The sequence below is a fragment of the Salvelinus namaycush genome, chromosome 8, assembly GCF_016432855.1.
Source record: "Salvelinus namaycush isolate Seneca chromosome 8, SaNama_1.0, whole genome shotgun sequence".
Lineage (NCBI taxonomy): Eukaryota > Metazoa > Chordata > Actinopteri > Salmoniformes > Salmonidae > Salvelinus > Salvelinus namaycush.
Genome location: NC_052314.1, coordinates 38,002,875 through 38,022,575, shown reverse-complemented (window position 1 = coordinate 38,022,575; position 19,701 = coordinate 38,002,875). Strand labels below are relative to the sequence as shown.

Here is a 19,701-nt window from a genome sequence, read left to right as displayed (position 1 = left end):
AGATATACTTCTCAGATTTCTGTCAGATTTCAAAAAAGCTTTACGGAAAAAGCACACCTTGCAATAATCTGAGTACAGTGCTCAGACACAAAAACAAGCTATATAGAGACCCGCTATGTTGTGGAGTCAAAAGTCAGAAATAGCGTTATAAATATTAACTTACCTTTGATGATCTTCATCAGAATGCACTCCCAGGAATCCCAGTTCTACAATAAATGTTTGTTTTGTTTGATAAAGTCCATCATTTATGTCCAAATACCTCCTTTTTGTTCGCGTTTAGTTCACAAATCCAAATTCAACAGGCGCGGGCAAGTCCAGGCGAAAGTTCAGACGAAAAGTCCAAAAAGTTATATTACAGTTCGTAGAAACATGTCAAACGATGTATAGAATCATTCTTTATGATGTTTTTATCATAAATCTTCAATAATATTCCAACCGGACAATTCCTTTGTCTTTAGAAATGAAAAGGAACAGAGCTCGCTCTCACGGCCGCGCGCATGATTTAGCTCATGGCCTTCTGCCAGACCCCTTAGTCAAACAGCTCTTATTCGCTCCCCCTTCACAGTAGAAGCCTGAAACAAGGTTCTAAAGACTGTCGACATCTAGTGGAAGCCGTAGGAAGTGCAATATGACCCCATTTACACTGTATCTTGGAAAAGCAATGAGTTGAAAAACTACAAACCTCAGATTTCCCACTTCCTGGTTGGATTTTTCTCAGGTTTTGAGAATGAGTTCTGTTATACTCAGACATCATTCAAAGAGTTTTAGAATCTTCAGAGTGTTTTCTATCCAAATCTACTAATAATATGCATATCTTAGCTTCTGGGCCTGAGTAGCAGGCAGTTTACTCTGGGCACGCTTTTCATCCGAACGTGAAAATGCTGCTCCTATCCCAAACAGGTTAGGGGTCAAAAACAGTAATACACCGCTAATTTGTCAGCTTCACGTCAAAGTACATAAACCTACAGTGTAAGGACAAAAAGAACAGCCATTATCTATCGTAATTTACGAGAAATCGTTCAATGTCCGTTTGGTGATGGTTAAAGAAATGGTAAGTTCTTTTCAAAAACGTTATAGATCCAGTTGAGGCGTGTTCAGACAAATCCGTTAAGGCGGGTTTCGGAGCTCTACGTGATTTCTGTGATTTTCTGAACTCACACAGTCAATGGGGAGTGACACAGTGTGAGGCTTACAGACACACAGAGCCTGCAATAGTTACCTGCGTTGGAACTATCAAAGAACCGTCAGACCTAGAGCTCTGAAACATTATATACATGTTCTAGAGCTTAAGTCGATAGTGCACTGTGAGTTAGGTGGCTCTAGAAGGTTCTCAGGCCGAGGCATGACTTCCATTCATTTTGAACATCGTGAAAATGACGACATTTAGAAAAGTCCCAGAATCACAAGACTATGTGCATTGAAACCGCCTCGGCCAATAGAGACGGACCCTAAGGTTTCTGTCCGGTAGCTCTTTCAGGGACCCCATAGCAACGTTCTGAAAAAGTGCATTTTCAGCACTAAGGTTGCTGCTCGGGCTCCAAAATTACATATCAGAATGGGATTCTGGGTTGGGATTCTGGGTTGCCTCAGCTAGGCCTACACATAATGTCAGAACTGGACTTGCTGCTAGAACGTAACTACGTGTTTAAAGTTTTTTTAATGGTTTTAACAGAAGACGCTGTGAATTTTTGGCCTGCTCTGAAATATGTGATAGTTGGCTTCTAAACGAGTTGGACGAAGTGGGTTTGGTGTCAGTATGTATCAGTTTGGTCTCAGAATGATATCTTATTGACTGATTGACGCTGACTTGATGGCTGTATAATATATTGGCATTGTACATTTCATATTGCAAATGAACAGCATACATTTCCAATGTGTTTAATGAGGGATATACCATCACCAAATGGACAGGCTGAAATCAACACCACGAGTGATGGAGAGGAACCACTATCACTGCTCGTCCATCCCGAGTTCAACGAGCCAGTCAATTGGGCATTTCTGCAGTATATTAGACCATGTCCAATTTGTGATGGTAAATGCCCATTGTAAGACATTGCAAATGGACAGTGTACATTTCCAATGTATTTAATGAGGGATTTACCATCACCAAATGGACATGCTGAAATCAACACTAACAAGCGATGGAAAGGAACAACTATCACTGCTCGACCATCCCGAGTTCAACGGGCCAGTCAATTGGGCATTTCTGCAGTATATTAGAGCATGTCCAATTTGTGATGGTAAATGCACATTGTAAGACATTTTAAATGGACAGCCGTGCACCTGGTAATCTGAACGGGTTGCCAGGAGCAATTTCATTGTTTTTATTTTAATGCCTTTAGGGGGGTGCAAGGGGTCCATGGCCGGGTAGGGCACACCCCGCACCCGGGCCCATCCAATAGGGGGCGCCCCTGGTCATTTTGGACATTTTTTCCAAAATCTTTAAAAAAAACGAGAGTCCCACTTCTCTCTCACTGCACCAACGAGCGATGGAGAGGAACCATTATCACTGCTTTAATTTAATGGGGGATTTTCTATCACCAAATGTACAGGCTGAATCAACGAGAAATTCTTACTTCCTATGACTTCCTATGATCAAACATGACAAATAGACCTTCTAGGCTGGATCAGGGCTTAACATAGTGATATATATCACTTAAATGCCATTTGGACATTTATTATGCCATTTGGACATGTTTCACTGACTTTTGGGTTCGGAAGCCGACTTCCTATGATCATATATGGCAAATGGACATAACATCCTGATTTGGTACTTTCAATACTTATGTATGGCATTTGGACATTTCTTATGCCATTTGGACTTGATTCACTGACTTTTGGGTTCGGAAGCCAACTTCCTATGATCATAATGGCAAATGGACATAACATCCTGATTTGGTACTTTCAATACTTATGTATGGCATTTGGACATTTCTTATACCATTTGGACATGGTTCACTGAAATTTGGGTTCGGAAGCCAACTTCCTATGATCATATTTTTTTTAAATGTACCTTTATTTAACTAGGCAAGTCAGCTAAGAACAAATTGTTATTTTCAATGACGGCCTAGGAACAGTGGGTTAACTGCCTTGTTCAGGTGCAGAACAGCAGATTTGTACCTTGTCAGCTCGGGGATTCGATCTTGCAACCTTTCGGTTACTAGTCCACACTCTAACCACTAGGCTACCCTGCTGCCCATATATTGCAAATGACTTTCAAAATTTCACCCTTGGGACCTGACTTAGTGACCATTTGCCATATTAAAATCTACGGTGGAGCGCGCTCGACATCTTTGGGATTTTGGGGGTTTGACACTTGGCATTTGCCATGTTCCGCTTGCAATATGGTTTTGATGAACTGCCATCCATTTGAGTGGTATTTGCGATTGTGTATATAGTTCGCCCAATGCCAATAAGTTGCCATTCATTTTTGTCCATTTCATGGGGGTCTTCCCTTACCTTGTACAGTTCGTCAAGTGCCAGCTTGTTGTTGTCCTGAGGTGGGATATATACAGCAGTCATGATAACAGATTAAAACTCTCGGGAGGTAGAAGAGTCGCTATTTGACCATCAGGTATTCCATGATGGGGGAACAATAGGTCTAGACTTCAACTGCGGTAGAGTCTGCCCACCATTTGTTGTTGATGAAGAGACATACCCCTCCCCTCTGGATTTCCCTGAATCCAATGTCCTGCCCACTCAGTGAATGGAGAATCCATCGAGTTGGATAGCCATGGGGGGTATCTTGTCCGAAAGCCATGTTTCAGAAAAACTGAGAATTTTGCAGTTATGTGAGTCCCATTGGTAGCAAATCTGCGATCAGAGGTCATCCATCTTATTATCAAGTGACTGTTGGCCAATAGAATGGAGGGAAGTGGTGGCTGCTTTTCCCTAATCCTTAGTCTCACCAGGACGCGTTCTCTCCAGCCTCTTATTTGCTAGCGTTTCGTCTTGGGTAGCCTGAAAATTTGGTCGGAGCCTGGTACACATAAAGCCCAGGGTAGATGAGTCAAAGTCGAAATTGAATCATGAATTGAGGTTAGTTCTTGTCGATCATAAGAAATTCTAGAGGATACATTTAGTGCAAAAAAGTTACGATTAAACGCCAAAAGAATCACAAAATAGAAAAGTTGGGTCGGAGTTCACAAGACGTAACCATACAGTAGGGCGCCATCTTTAGATGTTCTGGTCTTTCTTACATTAATGTTCTTACCTGTTGTGGCTTTTAGGAACCTACAGCAGCAGTGTGTCAATAATAATAATAAGTACTTTAAAAAAAACATGTATAGTGGTCAGTCTGCTTGACCATGCAAGATGATGACTGTCATCTCCCTTCATCTCATCTCCCCCTCCAGTGAAGCCCCACCCTCCCTTGGGCCTTGAGGCAGTGAGCATGCCAAATGGGGTCCTGAGGCTGGCATGGGTGCCCCCAGAACTGCCCCTCTACGATATGCAGTACCAGGTTCGCTATGCCCTCTCCACTGACAGGGCCCATCCATTCTGGCAGGTACGTAAGACTCTGGCCATAGGGCTCTGGTCAAAAGTAGTGCACTATGTAGGGAATAGGGAGGGTGCCTTTTCAGACAGATGCAGCCTTGAGCTTATCCAGAGTGGCAATGGGAGCAATGGGTGCAATCGGGTGGCATCATGAGCATCAGTTGGTCGGACTAAATGAGTCTATTTGTTATCTACTGTATCTCCTATCTCTGATCTGGTAGTGGCATTATTGCCCTAAAGGACATGGCATTTACTGGTAGTGGTACACTCTGACATGTGGTGGCAGACTGGCAGGTAAATAGGGGTCAACCACACAGAGACTGAAGCTGTGTCTGAAATGGCACCCTATTCCCTTCACACACTTTTTTACCAGAGCCCTACACTGCAAAAAGTGAAATCTAAGCAAATCTAAATATATGCCAGGTTGGGACTAATAACAAGATCATCATCCAAGATGGCAGCATGTCAAGTCGTTTGTCTGTGACTAGTACATTTTAACCTACTAATAACCTATTTATTTATGGTTGAGTAACTTCCTTGTTGTGTAGTGCAAACTATTTTGTTTTTGCTGGTGTAAAAATCACAGGTCCTCCTCAACTCGGCACTTCATTACTTGAAGTTTACAAAAGTAACCCTATCTCTGGCTGGCCTGAGTTCCTTCTTCGTCCGCGGAGTGTCTCATCCAAGCTGCTCCTTTTTGCTCTTCGCCTGGCTGTCAGTGGCAGCTCAACAACCCCCAACCCGTTCTATCAATCGACCTCAACACCCAATCTACTCACACGCGCAAATACTCACATTCAGACTCATACATACACGCTGTCCCTCTCTCCCCTTACCTTCGTTCGCCTCTATTTTTTACATTTGTCAGAGAAAATGACAATTTTCGTGGTATTGCTTTGTGCACTGACTTTACTGAACTCTCTAGAAAACGAACATTGTCGCTGGGTGAGTACATCTGACAATGTACATCTGACAATGTGCTCTCTGGGTGAGTACATCTGACAATGTCCATTAGACATTTTGTCTGTCCTCTCGTCCAAGTGCCGATGTATTTGTGGCATGATGTGTCCAGTACGAATTTGTGTCACTACCAAAGTCTAATGGTTTTAAATGACTGTTTTGTATTGTCTGGAAACTCACTTGTAGAATTCGCTTGCAAGTAGGTCTCTTAAAAAAGAGAAGCCGTGCAAGGTTATTAAACAGAGGTGCCTAGTTATTCTTATTTTGTTGATATCAGGTAACGTGCAACCTAACCCTGGCCCTGATATGCAATGTATCCAACCCCCCTCTGATTTTAAATCAAGATCTGTTTTTGGTATTTTTCATTTAACCTGTTTGGGCTGCAAGGGGCAGTATTGAGTAGCCAGATAAAAGGTGCCCATTTCAAACGGCCTCGTACTCAATTCTTGCTCGTACAATATGCATATTATTATTACTATTGGATAGAAAACACTCTCTAGTTTCTAAAACCGTTTGAATTATTTCTCTGAGTGAAACAGAACTCATTCTGCAGCACATTTCCTGACCAGGAAGTGGAAAGTCTGAAATCAAGGCTCTGTTCTTCTTCCTGCCTATAAATGGGCATGAGATCTATTAGTATACATGCACGTCATACACCTTCCCCTGGATGTCAAGAGGCTGTGAGAGAAGAAATGAGGTGATTATCTTGGTCTGAGATGGAACACATCATCTTGGAATGACGTGTCCCCCATTTTCGGTACTCTGAAGAGCGCGAGGTGGACAGTGGGATTGCCTTCTGTTTAGCTGCCGTTATGGACGACTACTATCTCCGGCTTTGATTTTATTTGATACATGTCACCATATCATCGTAAAGTATGTTTTTTCAATATAGTTTCATCAGATTATTGAAAATTTTTCGGGAGTTTTGCCGTGTTCCGTTCTCTTCCGTTTGTTGACATGGAGAGATTCGCGCCACTTGGCTAGTGTGCTTGCTAAATGAAGAGGGAAAGTTGCCGTTCTAAATCCAAACAAGGATTGTTCTGGACAAAGGACACCTTGTCCAACATTCTGATGGAAGATCAGCAAAAGTAAGAAACATTTTATGATGCTATTTCATATATCTGTCGTAGATGTGAACTAGTCGTCGGCGCCCAAGTGTTTCTGGCTATTGTGGTAAGCTAATATAACGCTACATTTTGTTTTCGCTGTAAAACACTTAATAAATCGGAAATATTGGCTGGAATCACAAGATGCCTGTCTTTCATTTGCTGTACACTATGTATTTTTCAGAAATGTTTTATGATGAGTAATTAGGTATTTGACGTTGGTGTCTGTAAGTTTTATGGCTGCTTTCGGTGCAATTTCTGATTGTAGCTGCAATGTAAACTATGATTTATACCTGAAATATGCACATTTTTCTAACAAAACATATGCTATACAATAAATATGTTATCAGACTGTCATCTGATGAAGTTGTTTCTTGGTTAGTGGCTATTTATATCTTTATTTGGTCGAATTTGTGATAGCTACTGATGGAGTAAAAAACTGGTGGAGTAAAATAAGTGGTGTCTTTTGCTAACGTGGTTAGCTAATAGATTTACATATTGTGTCTTCCCTGTAAAACATTTTAAAAATCGGACATGTTGGCTGGATTCACAAGATGTGTACCTTTCATATGCTGTATTGGACTTGTTAATGTGTGAAAGTTAAATATTTAAAAAATATATATTTTGAATTTCGCGCCCTGCACTTGAGCTGGCTGTTGTCATAAGTGTACCGACGTCGGGCTTGCAGCCAGAAGAAGTTTTAAATGTACGCAGCTCTTGTCAAAAATTGATGGGGTTAGGATTTGGGCTAAATCAACTGATGCTGATGTAATTGTGTTTTCTGAAACCTCGCTCAGCAAGTCTGTTTTTGATAAGGATATTTGTATAAGTGGTTACAATTTATCGCACTGATCGGGTTAAGAAAGGTGGGGCTGTGGCTATATATGTAAAGACTAAATTCCCTGTAAGTGTGGCAAAGTCTGAAACTAGTTGTAAACAGTTGGAATTTCTTGCTTATAATTAAGGTTTCAAATGGTCTCTCTATAACTGTGATTGGCTGTTATAGACCCCCCTCTGCTCTCGGTGATGCATTTTCTTCTTTGACCCACCTTATGTCTAAACTTCTTTACAGTGAAATGGTCTTGACTGGTGATCTCAACTGGTGTTGGTTAAAGCCGGTGTCTGATTATTTAAAAATGTTTTGTAATTCTATGAATCTTACCCAGTTGATTAATTCACCAACTCGCCCAAATCTTAAATGCCCAGATAAATCTACCCTGATTGATTTGATATTGACAAATGCTCCACATAAATATTCTGCGATTGGTGTTTTTTGTAATGATTTAAGTGACGATTGTGCTGTTGTTGCTGTTAGAAATACTAAGGTTCCTAAGACAAACCCACGTTTTATTCGTAAGAGAAATTTGAAGTGTTTTAATGAGCAGGCTTTCTTTCATGATTTGTTTTATTTTGACTGGAGCAAGATTGAGCTTATCCCTGATGTGGAAACTGACTGGAAATTCTTTCATGATGGTGTTTTCCAAATAGTAAACAAACATGCCCCATTCCGCAGGTTCAGGGTTAAAGGTTGGGATAATCTGTGGTTTTCTTCTGAGCTGTCTTGTATTATTCACGACCATAATCTAGCCTGGGCTAAAGCAAGGAAATCATGTTCTGATGCTGATTGGCTTATTTTTAGGCAGTTACGAAACAAGTGTTCTGTTCTTCTCAGGAAGGCCAAGTCTGAATATTTTATGTCTGTTACCACTGATAACCTGAATGACCCTAGAATGTTTTGGAAGGCTATTAAGTCTATGTCTGGTAACAGTAATGTTAATTAATTACCGTCATGTGTTTTGAAGGACTCTGTTGCTGTATATGACAAAACTGAAATGCTGAATTGTTTCAATGACCACTTTGTATCATCTGGTAGGCTGTTTGATTCAGTGTCCTCTGTCTCTGTACAACCCTGTGTGGATGAACCAGTGAGAGCTGGTCAAACTTTTAGCTTTTTGCCATTCTCAGTGCAGGTGGTACATAAAGCCCTGAAGTCCTTAGATCAGAGAAAGCCTGCAGGTCCTGATCTTTTGGATCCCTGCTTTTTAAATCTGGCAGCTGATTTCATAGCTGAACCACTTACATATCTGTTCAATCTAACCCTGGAATGTAATGAAATTCCAAAGATCTGGAAATCAGCATTTGTCCTACCACTTTTAAAAGGGGGAGAGCCAACTCTTTTAAATAATTATAGGCCAATCTCAAAGCTGGCACCCCTGGTGAAAATACTTTTGAACAGCTAAAAAAGTTTTTATTTACTAGCTCTATTTTATCAATGTACCAATCGGGCTTCAGGAAGAAGCATAGCACAATTACAGCAGCCATGAAGGTTTTAAATTATATCACTGAAGCCCTTGACAAAAAACAGCACTGTCTCAATTTTTATTGATCTTTCTAAGGCTTTTGATACACTTGATCATGCTATACTGAGGCAGAGATTGTCGAGTGTAGGTCTTTCGGAGCATGCAGTTGCATGGTTTGCTAACTATCTGTCTGATAGAACTCAGTGCACTCAATTTGATGGGCTTGTGTCTGTTAAATTGTCTGTCTTTAAGGGTGTGCACCAAGGCTCTGTACTTGGTCCTCTCTTATTCACTATTTATATAAATGATTTAGACAAAAATGTCCAAAATGCGCAACTTCATTTTTATGCTGATGATACTGTTATTTACTGTTGTGCCTCGTCTCTTACAAAAGCTTTCCAGAACTTGCAAACTGCTTTTTATACTGTTCAACATACCTTGTGTCAATTGAAGCTTATCCTCAATACTGACAAAACTAAACTAATGGGGTTTTCTAAAGCAAGAAATAGACCTCTGAATCTTTCACCTAATACTACCTGTCAGGGCAAGGAGATTGAGGTTGTAACCTCATATAAATATCTTGGAATTTTAATTGATGACGGCCTCTCTTTTAAATTGCATATTCAACAACTTACAAAAAAATTGAAAATGAAATTGGGATTTTATTTTAGGAATAAGGCCTGTTTTTCTTTTGAAGCCAGAAGGAGGCTAGTATCAGCTACATTTATGCCTTTACTAGACTATGGGGATATTTTATATATGAATGCTTCCGCTCAGTGTTTAAGATCAATTGACACCCTTTACCATGGCACTTTGAGATTTATTTTAAACTGCAAAACCCTTACGCACCACTGCACTTTGTATACCAGGGTTGGCTGGCCTTCTCTAGTCACTCGTAGGCTCAGTCACTGGTATACTCTGATTTATAAAGCAATTTTGGGTTTACTACCTTTTTATTTGGGCATTTTTATTGTTCAGAAATGTGTTGGGTACTCTCTTCGTTCGCTGGACTTTATCCTGCTAACTGTTCCAAATGTCCGAAATGAATTTGGTAAAAGGGCTTTTATGTACTCTGCGCCATCGTCTTGGAACGCCTTACAAAATACTTTTAAACTGGAAGAACTTGTCCCGATTGGTATTTTTAAATCACTGATGAATGATCTTGAGACTGATTCCCTGACCTGTCAATCTTTTTAATTTGTTGTTTTTGATTTTGTTATACTCTTGTGAATTCTATGGTTTTTACTAGATTACTTGTAGTTTTTCATGTTGTTTGTCTGTAATTTTTGTAATGACTTGGTGCTGCCTATCTTGGCCAGGACGCTCTTGAAAAAGAGATTTTAAATCTCAACGAGCCCTTCCTGGTTAAATAAAGGTTAAATAAATAAAATTGAAAAATGCCAACAGCTAGTTTTCAGTTGCCCCCCCACTCAGACCACTCCCAGACCTAGCTGAATGTTTTAATTGAATACAAATCACAGTAAGGTACTTAATTGTTACCCAGAAATGATTTGATATTGAAATAAAAACGAATTTATTTGATATTGAGAAGTTGCATTGGACCTTTAAGGTAAAATATCTTGACAAATATAAATGACTTGCATTATGCTTTTTTAGGTTAAAATAATAAATTATCTGCCAATGACATTAGATAATTTAGCTTGGTAAGAAATATCACTCAATATAAGATATTTAGGCTTGCTTACATTTCACGTTTTGCAGTGTATGGGCCCTCATGTAGGGAATAGGGTACCATTCTGGATGCAGCTTGAGCCTCAGCTGGTTGGCATAAATTAGTCTGTCTCTAATCTGGGGGTGGCATCATTGCCCAAAAGGATATGAAAAGGAATAGGCCTACCTGATTAAAACTTTTTTCTTTAGAAAATGTCCCCACTTTTGCTGGGCACAAGAGTATTTTGGAAATCTCCCTGCCATTTAAAATGCTCCTTCGCTTGCTCAGGTCACATAACATTCATATCTATTAAGACCTCTATTTCCCTAAAATTATTTAGTTTTTGAGTTGATGGATAAATATGTAGCTGTTTATGCCGGATATCTAAGTTCAATCACTGGAAAATATATTTTCGGATAGAATAGACTTTAATGTCCCTGAGGGGAAAATATTTCCATTATCATGGGATATGTGATTTAACATGTGATCTTTAATTGGGATGTGTCCTGCAGGTCCTGGCTTCTCAGGCAGAGTCGTGGGCTGAGGTTCCTGAACCAGATGTATGTAGGGTGTACAACGTGCAGGTCCGCTGTATGCATATCAACAGCTCTGGGACCTGGAGTGACTGGAGCCACTCTCTATACACCACGCCTCACAACAGCAGAGGTATGTACAGTGTGTCTTCATCACATCGATGTCATTGAAACTGCATTTATACAAGTTAGTCTCATTGAGAGAAAAATCTATTCAGCAAGATACACATGTATTGTACATAACAGTTTTGACAACGTTGCTTTGACAAAACGCATCAGCAATACACCTTTGAAGGGAATTAAGCTGCTGTCCTGAAAGTTACTTGTAATTGCGCCAGCACACCACAACTATCAAGTCTGACCTACTGTGTACAAAGAGCACATTAGCTCTCACAACCACAATGGATGGGTCATTTCAAAACCGTCATTATCCATGGTTTGTTGTGCGGTATAAGCTCTTTCTGACTCTGATCGAACAGTGACCTTGGGTGGTGTCTGTCTATCAGAATCACTGTTATTGAGTGCTACAGCCAGCACTTTAATATGACCTTCTCTGATGGTTAGATCTGATAGAAAATGAAAGCCTCAGACATAGGTACATAAACACACACACACACACAAGCATGCATGCACACGCACACGCACAGAGTTGTAATATCTTTGTTCTGTTCTATCAGCTCCTGACCAGGGTCCTGATTTCTGGCGAGTGTTTCAGGAGGATCCAGCAAGGAACCAGACTAACGTCACTCTTCTCTTCAAGGTACAGTCCATAGCCTACAGAGAACACATTAAAGATTACACAATATGTGGTTTAAACGTCAACATCAAATAGTTACATTCATTGAACAGGTGTGTGAAGTTGCCTCCTCTCCTTTTTACTACATTAATGTCCTTAGTTTAGTCCGAAAATCCTATTCAGTTGGCTTCCCCAACACTTGTTTTGTCTGATCAAATAGTATAAGGAAGTAGCACATTGGATAATGATTCCTCATTAGAGTCTTTGATAGCCTCTAAACTCTTCCCCATAGCATTTCCCCATAGTGGAGCCAACCTACTGTGTGGAGGGCCTTGTAGTACAGCACCAGGCCTCTGGGGGCATTGTGACTGAGGAGCGGATAGGCCTGGTGTCCTCCTACCGCTTTGAGTGGCGAGAGGAGGTCCACTCTGTGACGGTCAAGGCTCAGAACAGCCAGGGATACTCCACTAGGAACATCAACATGACTCTGGAGAGACACCCCAAACGTAAGGGAATGTATTTGTATAGGGCTGAAGAATTGTTATACTCAATACACAGATTACTAGTCAGTCAATTAAGAGTTAGTAGTTGAAAACATATATCTGAAAATACCACTTTCTTTGAAAATCTTTAAGAACTGGTTGTTTGTTTTCACATGTATTTTTATTAGTTGGTGTTTTTGGTTCATGTCATAGAAGTCAGTTGAAATGCTAGGTGTGCTGCCATTGCAGTCATCAGGGAGACATAGCAGGCATGTTAATGTCAGTTAAAAGCCTGAGAGTGGACTAAAAGCCATTATCTCTGGCTTGGGATGTTCTCTTCCGAGGCCTAATAGCTGTTTGGAATTGATTGTAAAATGGAGCTCTTCTCAGCACAGGTCTCTGTGACACACCGTATTATTTGTGTGTGTGTTCTCCTGTTATTCATATTTTCATGAATAGCTAATTAGTTGAGAGGAAACCATTAACTGTGATACAAGTAGTGCTGGTACTATTAGTTTTCCTATTGAAATTTTTTTTGACGATGGGCCCAAAATAAAAAGCTGCTGTTCAGTTTATTTTATAGTCAAGGACAGAGGGGGAACACTCGTTGTTGTGCTAATCCCCACGCATGTCAGAATTAGAAGAAAACACACGGTAGTAGAAGAAGAGTAACGGAAAATGTATATATAAATATAAACATGCTATTTTCTTTCTTTTTCCCTCCATCACTCTCCCTCCTTTTGCCTCTCTCCCTTCCCATGTCCTCCCTCTCTCCAGGCCAGTGTGTGCGTTCGTTCTGTGTGTCCCGTGTGAACAGTAGTTGTGTGGTCCTGTCATGGTCTCTGCAGCCCAACAGCAGTATACCGTGTTCCCTGGTCGTAGAGTGGTCGGGTCAGAACCACCAGAACAGACAGGGTCAGACCACAGTGGGCAGGGAGAGGTGGACCAGGGTCCCCCCTACTGACCAAGTCCTCTACCTACATGGTACGTTCTCATGTCGCTCTTTCTCAGTCTGTCTCTCTCTTTCTCAGTCTGTCTCTGTCTAAACCTCTCTTTCTGTTGTCAATCTTTCTGATTACTTCAAATCACATTTTATTTGTCACATGCGCCAAATAAAACAGGTGTAGACCTTACCGTGAAATGCTTACTTACAAGCCCTTAACCAACAGTGCAGTTCAATAAATAGAGTTGAGAAAATATTTACTAAACAAACTAAAGTAAAAATCTATCAAATCAAATCAAAAAGTAACCAAATAAAATTACATAACAATAATGAGGCTATACTGGGGGTACCAGTACTGAGTCAATGTGTGGGGGTACAAGTTAGTCGAGATAATTTGTAAAGTAACTATGTGTAACGGATGTGAAATGGCTAGCTAGTTAGCGGTGGTGCGCGCTAGCAGCCTTTCAGTCGGTTACGTCACTTGCTCTGAAACCTAGAAGTAGTGGTTCCCCTTGCTCTGCAAGGGCCGCGGCTTTTGTGGAGCGATGGGTAACGACGCTTCGTGGGTGACTGTTGTTGATGTGTGCAGAAGGTCCCTGGTTCGCGCCCGGGTCGGGGCGAGGGGACGGTCTAAAGTTATACTGTTACATTGATGCTGTTGACCCGGATCACTGGTTGCTGCTGTCTTGCTCACATTGAGGGAGAGGTTGTTGTCTTGGCATCACACTGCCAGGTCTCGGACGTCCTCCCTATAGGCTGTCTCATCGTTGTCGGTGTTTAGGCCTACCACTGTTGTGACGTCAGAAAACTTAATGATGGTGTTGGAGTCGTGCTTGGCCACGCAGTCGTGGGTGAACAAGGAGTACAGGAGGGGACTAAGCACGCACCCCTTAGGGGCCCCATTGTGGGGATGATGTCGTTGATGTACTTATTGAGATATATATATATATATATATATATACATACACTCCTCAATGCCATTAGATGAATCCCAGAACATATTCCAGTCTGTGCTATCAAAACAGTCCTGTGAGTAGCATTCGCGTCATCTCACCACTTCCGTATTGAGCGAGTCACTGGTACTTCCTGCTTTAGTTTTTGCCTGTAAACAGGAATCAGGAGGATATAATTATGGTCAGATTTGTCAAATGGAGGGTGAGGGAGGGCGTCTCTGTATGTCTTTGTATGCATCTCTGTGTGTGGAGTAAAGGTGGTCTAGAGTTTTTTCCCCCTTTGGTTGCACATGTGACATGCTGGTGGAAATTAGGTAAAACGGATTTAAGTTTGCCTGTATTAAAGTCCCCGGCCACAAGGAGCGCCGCTTCTGGATGAGCATTTTCTGGTTTGCTTATGGCCTTATTCAGTTCGTTGAGTGCGGTCTTAGTGCCTGCATCGGTATGTGGTGGTAAATAGACGGCTACGAATAATATAGATAGTGTGGTCTACAGCTTATGATGAGGTATTCTACCTCTGGCAAGCAATACCTCGAGACTTCTTTAATATTTGACATCGCGAATCAGCAGTTAATGACAAATAGACTCACACCCACGCCCCTCGTCTTACGAGACGTAGCTGCTCTGTCCTGCCGATGCTGGTGTCGTCATTCAGCCGCGTCTCGGTAAAACATAAGATATTACAGTTTTTAATGTACCGTTGGTAGGATAGTCTTAATCGTAGATCGTCGAGTTTGTTTTCCAATGTTTGCACGTTGGCCAATAATACGGAGGGAAGTGGTGGTTTACCTACTTGTTAGCGAATTCTTACAAGGTACCCCATCCTCCTCCCCCTTTTCTTCACGTTGGTGACGGGGATTTTGGCCTTGTCTTGACAAAGCAATATATCCTTCGCGTTGGACTCATTAAAGAAAAAATAATTGTCCAGTTCGAGGTGAGTAATCTTTGTTCTGATGTCCAGGAGCTCTTTTCGGTCATAATAGACGGTAGAAGCAACATTATGTACAAAATGACTTATAAACAATGCGAAAAAATGGACAAAATAGCACAGTTGGTTAGGAGCCCGTAAAACGGCAGCCATCCCCTCCAGCGCCATTATATTCTCTCTCTGGGTCTCCTTTTCTTTCGCAACACTCAGTTACATTTAACATTTTATTCTAAATGGATCTAGAATGGCCTAAATAAACCCACACAACCACTATTTGATATTTGTCAAATTGAGGTGAATATTTCAGTCCACTTTGAGTTCCAGTTTGAGATTGTTGGCTGTGAATATCTGGCGCCCTCTAGTGACAATACATATTCATGCTTCAGTCTGATTGAATCTGAACATCTCTGTTCTCTGCCTTTATTTTCCAGGTGATTTCTATGGCTCTGAGGAGTATGTGTTCATCTTGTATCCAGTGTTTGCAGATGGAGAAGGCGAGCCAGTGTATACTAAAGGTAAGCTCTACTTTACCTCCAGGGATGAATACAACCAATACAATCCACCCGTACACCAATATCTCTGTAGGCTACAAATTGTATTTTATTTGTCACATACACGTGTTTAGCAGATGTTGTGGGTGTAGCAAAATACTTGTGTTTCTAGCTCCAACACTGCAGTAATATCTAACAAGTAATATCTGCCTAGTGGTTAGCGCGTTGGGCCAGTAACCGAAAGGTTGCTGGATTGAATCCCCGAGCTGACAAGGTAAAAATCTGTCGTTCTGCCCCTGAACTAGGCAGTTAACCCACTGTTTCCTGATAGGCCGTCATTGTAAATAAGAATTTGTTCTCAACTGACTTGCCTAGTTAAAAAATGTTTTAAAGTGACTAGTGTTCCATTATTCAAGTCGCCAGTGATTTCAAGTCTATGTATATTGGGCAGTAGGACATAAGTATGTTATATGTACATTGCAGCGTATCCCTTAGGGATATATATTTATTGAAGGTCCTCTGAATGTGATCCAATATGGATTGATTGATAGCCTTACCATGGTGTTGTCCTGTCCTCCAGCCTTTAGGGGGGCCGACGCTGGGCCTGCTGCCTACATGCTGATGATGATCATCGCCTTCCTTTCCATTGTCCTCTTCGTCACCCTGGTCATATCCCAAAACCAGTAAGATTATATCTCATATAATTGATAAAACACCTTTTATACTGCTCAATAGCAGTGGTGTATTCTGTTACATAAGGACATTACTCAATAATTATATAACAGGTACTATGTGTAGTGTGTCTGTCACTAAGAAAGAGAGGACCTATGGTTTTGGCCTCTGGGTAGGTGGTGAAGACTACAGTGGTCATTCTAGGTGTTAATTATTGATCTGAGGAACAGTCAGACACACTGATTAGGAATGTAATTAGAGTCTACATGACATTTCAACAATAGAAAGAATGTCCCGAGGGTTCAATTACTGTCGTGATTGGCTGAATGTGTTCTGACAAAGAGGGAGACATGGAGAAAGGGGGTGAGAGGGGGCAGAGAGAGAGGGGAAAGGGAGAGATGGGTAGATGAAAGAGAGAGAGAGAGGTTTTGGATTGGAGACTGAGAGGCTCCCTGCCTTGTTGTTAACTCCTATTCTGTTTGAATCCCAGCATGAAGAAGTTCATGTGGAAGGATGTTCCCAACCCAAGCAACTGTTCCTGGGCCCAGGGGGTGGACTTCAGGAAGGTGAGATGGACAACTAACCCATTTACTCTTGAATATAACCCATTTACTCTTGAATATAACCCATTTACTCTTGAATATAACCCATTTACTCTTGAATATAACCCATTTACTCTTGAATATAATCATACTATCTCTAAATAGCAGAGACCATGAAAAACACACCACATTTACCAGAACACAATCCATATACAGATGTAGGATCTTAATTTGAGCTTGTTGGATACAACAGGAAAATAATACTGCAGCAACAGGAAATGTGAATTATAATTCATGGAGATTTTTGTAGGAGTTGATAAAAAAAATTCGTAAGGGAAAATCAAGTCTGAAATGTCAAAGTGGAAATTACGAACTTTAGAAGCCTTTTTATAGTTCTCTTGCAACAGGGTGATCTAATTAAGATCACCTGTTGGGAAAGGGGGATACCTCTTCAGTTGTACAACTGAATGCATTCAACTGAAATGTGTCTTCCGAATTTAACCCAACCCCTCTGAATCAGATAGTTTCTGTGGGCTGCCATAAACAACATCCACTTCTTCGTGGCCCGGGGAACAGTGGGTTAACTGCCTTGCTCAGAACAACAGATCTTTGCCTTGTTAACTCGGGGATTCGATCCAGCAACCTTTCGGTTACTGGTCCACGCTCTAACCACTAGGCTAACTGTAGGGCTGCTATTTAGATCAACTATTCTATAAACTACATGAACTCTATAGCTTACTTATGTTCCTAACTCTACTGTTCTTGCTGTGTTCCTAACTCTACTGTTCTTGCTGTGTTCCTAACTCTACTGTTCTTGCTGTGTTCCTAACTCTACTGTTCTTGCTGTGTTCCTAACTCTACTGTTCTTGCTGTGTTCCTAACTCTACTGTTCTGTGGTCCTGTCCAGGCTGAGACTATGGAGCAGTTGTTCCGCCAACCAGGGGGCCCTCCAGCCTGGCCACCACTCCTCATCTCAGAGACTATCTCCCAGGCCACCATCGTAGAGAAGACTTGTCCCCCAGCCCCAGACAAGGACAGCATCCTGATCCCAGCCTCCACCCCATCCCTCTTGGACTTAGAGGTGCCTGAGGTCCCAGAGGAGGAGGAGACCCCCCAGCCCCCAGAGCTCCCCAGGAGTGTGGAGAGCTCATCCCAGTCGACAGTGACCTATGCTATGGTCCTGCTCTCAGACGACCCCTGCCGGCGCTACAAGCAGGACGGCAGCCTCAGCCGCTCCAGCGACGAGGGCAACTTCTCCGCCAACAACTCTGACATCTCCGGCTCCTTCCCCGGAGGCCTGTGGGAGCTGGAGAATTCCCATTCCCGAGCCGGAGAGTCGGACCTGGACCCACAGCGTTCACGCTCTTACAATTATGTGGAGGAGTTTTCTGAGACGTCGGAACAGGAGGATGAGGCCCTGGGAGGAGAGAGGGATGGGGGGATGGAGGAGAAGGACCTGTATTACCTGGGAATGGGCTACCAGGAGGAGAGTGAGGAAGAGGAGGAGGAGGAGGAGAAGAGGGAGGAAAACACAGGGGCTATGCTGCTCAAAGAGGTGGTGGTTCTGCGGAGAGAGGGCTCATCCATTGAGTCCAACCCTCTACTTGGGTGTCGGGACTCTATGTTTAGTGAGTCCAGTGACGAGGGGGCGGTGGTAGGGATAGGGATGAGTTCTGTCCCCCTCTACCTCCCACAGTTCAGAACTGCTCCCTCCAGGCCACTCAAAGCACAGGGCAGCACCCCCAAGCTGTAAGACCTGGTAGTGCCTAATGTATTGTTTTACTCTAAGGAGGGACAGCACTCAGGAGAGGCATAGACAATAGCCTGTGGCCGGTGTTCAGTCACTGGACCTTGGCTGTTTCTTAGATGACACCCTATTCCCTATATAGTATAGTGAACTTAGATCCCTATGGGCCCTGGGCAAAAGTAGTGCACTTATATCAGAAATGTAGAAAACAGGGACAAGGTGTCCGAGGGGGCTAGGCATACTAGGTGCTAAGCCTCTGCACACATCACAAGGAATAGGGTGCCATTTCATAAGCATGCTCCCTCCCTGTCTACAGTGGCACACTGCTACTCTGCACCTTCAGTCCACAGGAAGCCAGCTCTGTCGTGTATCAGAGCTGAGGAGAGGAGAAGAGACTCCTTTATCCAGCACTGCACACTTTCAGGAACTATTATGCTGGGATGAAGGGAACGTCATAAAAAAAAGAGAAAGAAAAAAGGCCTATTTTCTGAATAGGTCTATTTTCTTTCCGATGGCTGCTCTGAGCACAACACAAGCACATGATAGGATCGTGTCTCCAAGTAGATGGTACTGAGTAGTTTGACTGGTGGCGCACAAACGATGATCATGATGATGCTGGTGAATTTGGATGCTTTTGGAACATTTACCGTAACTGTTGTGGAGAATTGCCGTTCGGATCTGCATTTGCATTGACTGAGCCCTCGAAAACAATGAATGTCGCTTTTCTTCGTTGTTTGCACTGTATTTGAAACTGTGTTACGATATGTAAAAAAAAAATGTGCCATCTATTTTCATTGCGTGCCATTTGCTATTGAACAAGCTATTGCTAGGTATACATTTGATGGAAGAATGTACATTTTGAAACCAATGAATAAAAGGAAGACTATCCCTTACTGTGGAAGGCAGAATGATATTTAATGTTTATCAAGGTCCCTCGTCTATTTTTCGTGGTCAAAAGTAAATATGTATGGCCACTACTGTCGACTTATTGAGAAAAGGTTAACAAGTTGAAGGTTTTCCGTGCTGAGAAATATAAAATACAAAAGCATTTTCTCTTCCACCATTTCCAAGGCTATCAGTCACTCAGAGAGCAGAGAAGAAAACAGGTTAGGGTTGCAGACAGACAGTACTAGAAGATC

At 42.0% G+C, this 19,701-nt stretch overlaps 1 protein-coding gene across 1 annotated transcript in view; it reads left to right on the top strand.

The window, feature by feature from the left end:
- Positions 1 to 19,460, top strand: part of LOC120052654 (leptin receptor-like) — a 77,156-nt gene extending 57,696 nt beyond the window's left edge. Inside the window, exons 12-20 of the mRNA XM_038999695.1 lie at positions 4,356 to 4,507; positions 11,048 to 11,201; positions 11,746 to 11,828; positions 12,097 to 12,310; positions 13,064 to 13,270; positions 15,542 to 15,625; positions 16,182 to 16,284; positions 16,764 to 16,839; positions 17,723 to 19,460. Of these exons, the coding sequence (XP_038855623.1) occupies positions 4,356 to 4,507; positions 11,048 to 11,201; positions 11,746 to 11,828; positions 12,097 to 12,310; positions 13,064 to 13,270; positions 15,542 to 15,625; positions 16,182 to 16,284; positions 16,764 to 16,839; positions 17,723 to 18,568 (1,919 nt within the window). The 3' untranslated portion in view covers positions 18,569 to 19,460. The remainder of the gene's footprint in view (positions 1 to 4,355; positions 4,508 to 11,047; positions 11,202 to 11,745; positions 11,829 to 12,096; positions 12,311 to 13,063; positions 13,271 to 15,541; positions 15,626 to 16,181; positions 16,285 to 16,763; positions 16,840 to 17,722) is intronic.
- The last annotated feature ends 241 nt before the right edge of the window (positions 19,461 to 19,701 follow it).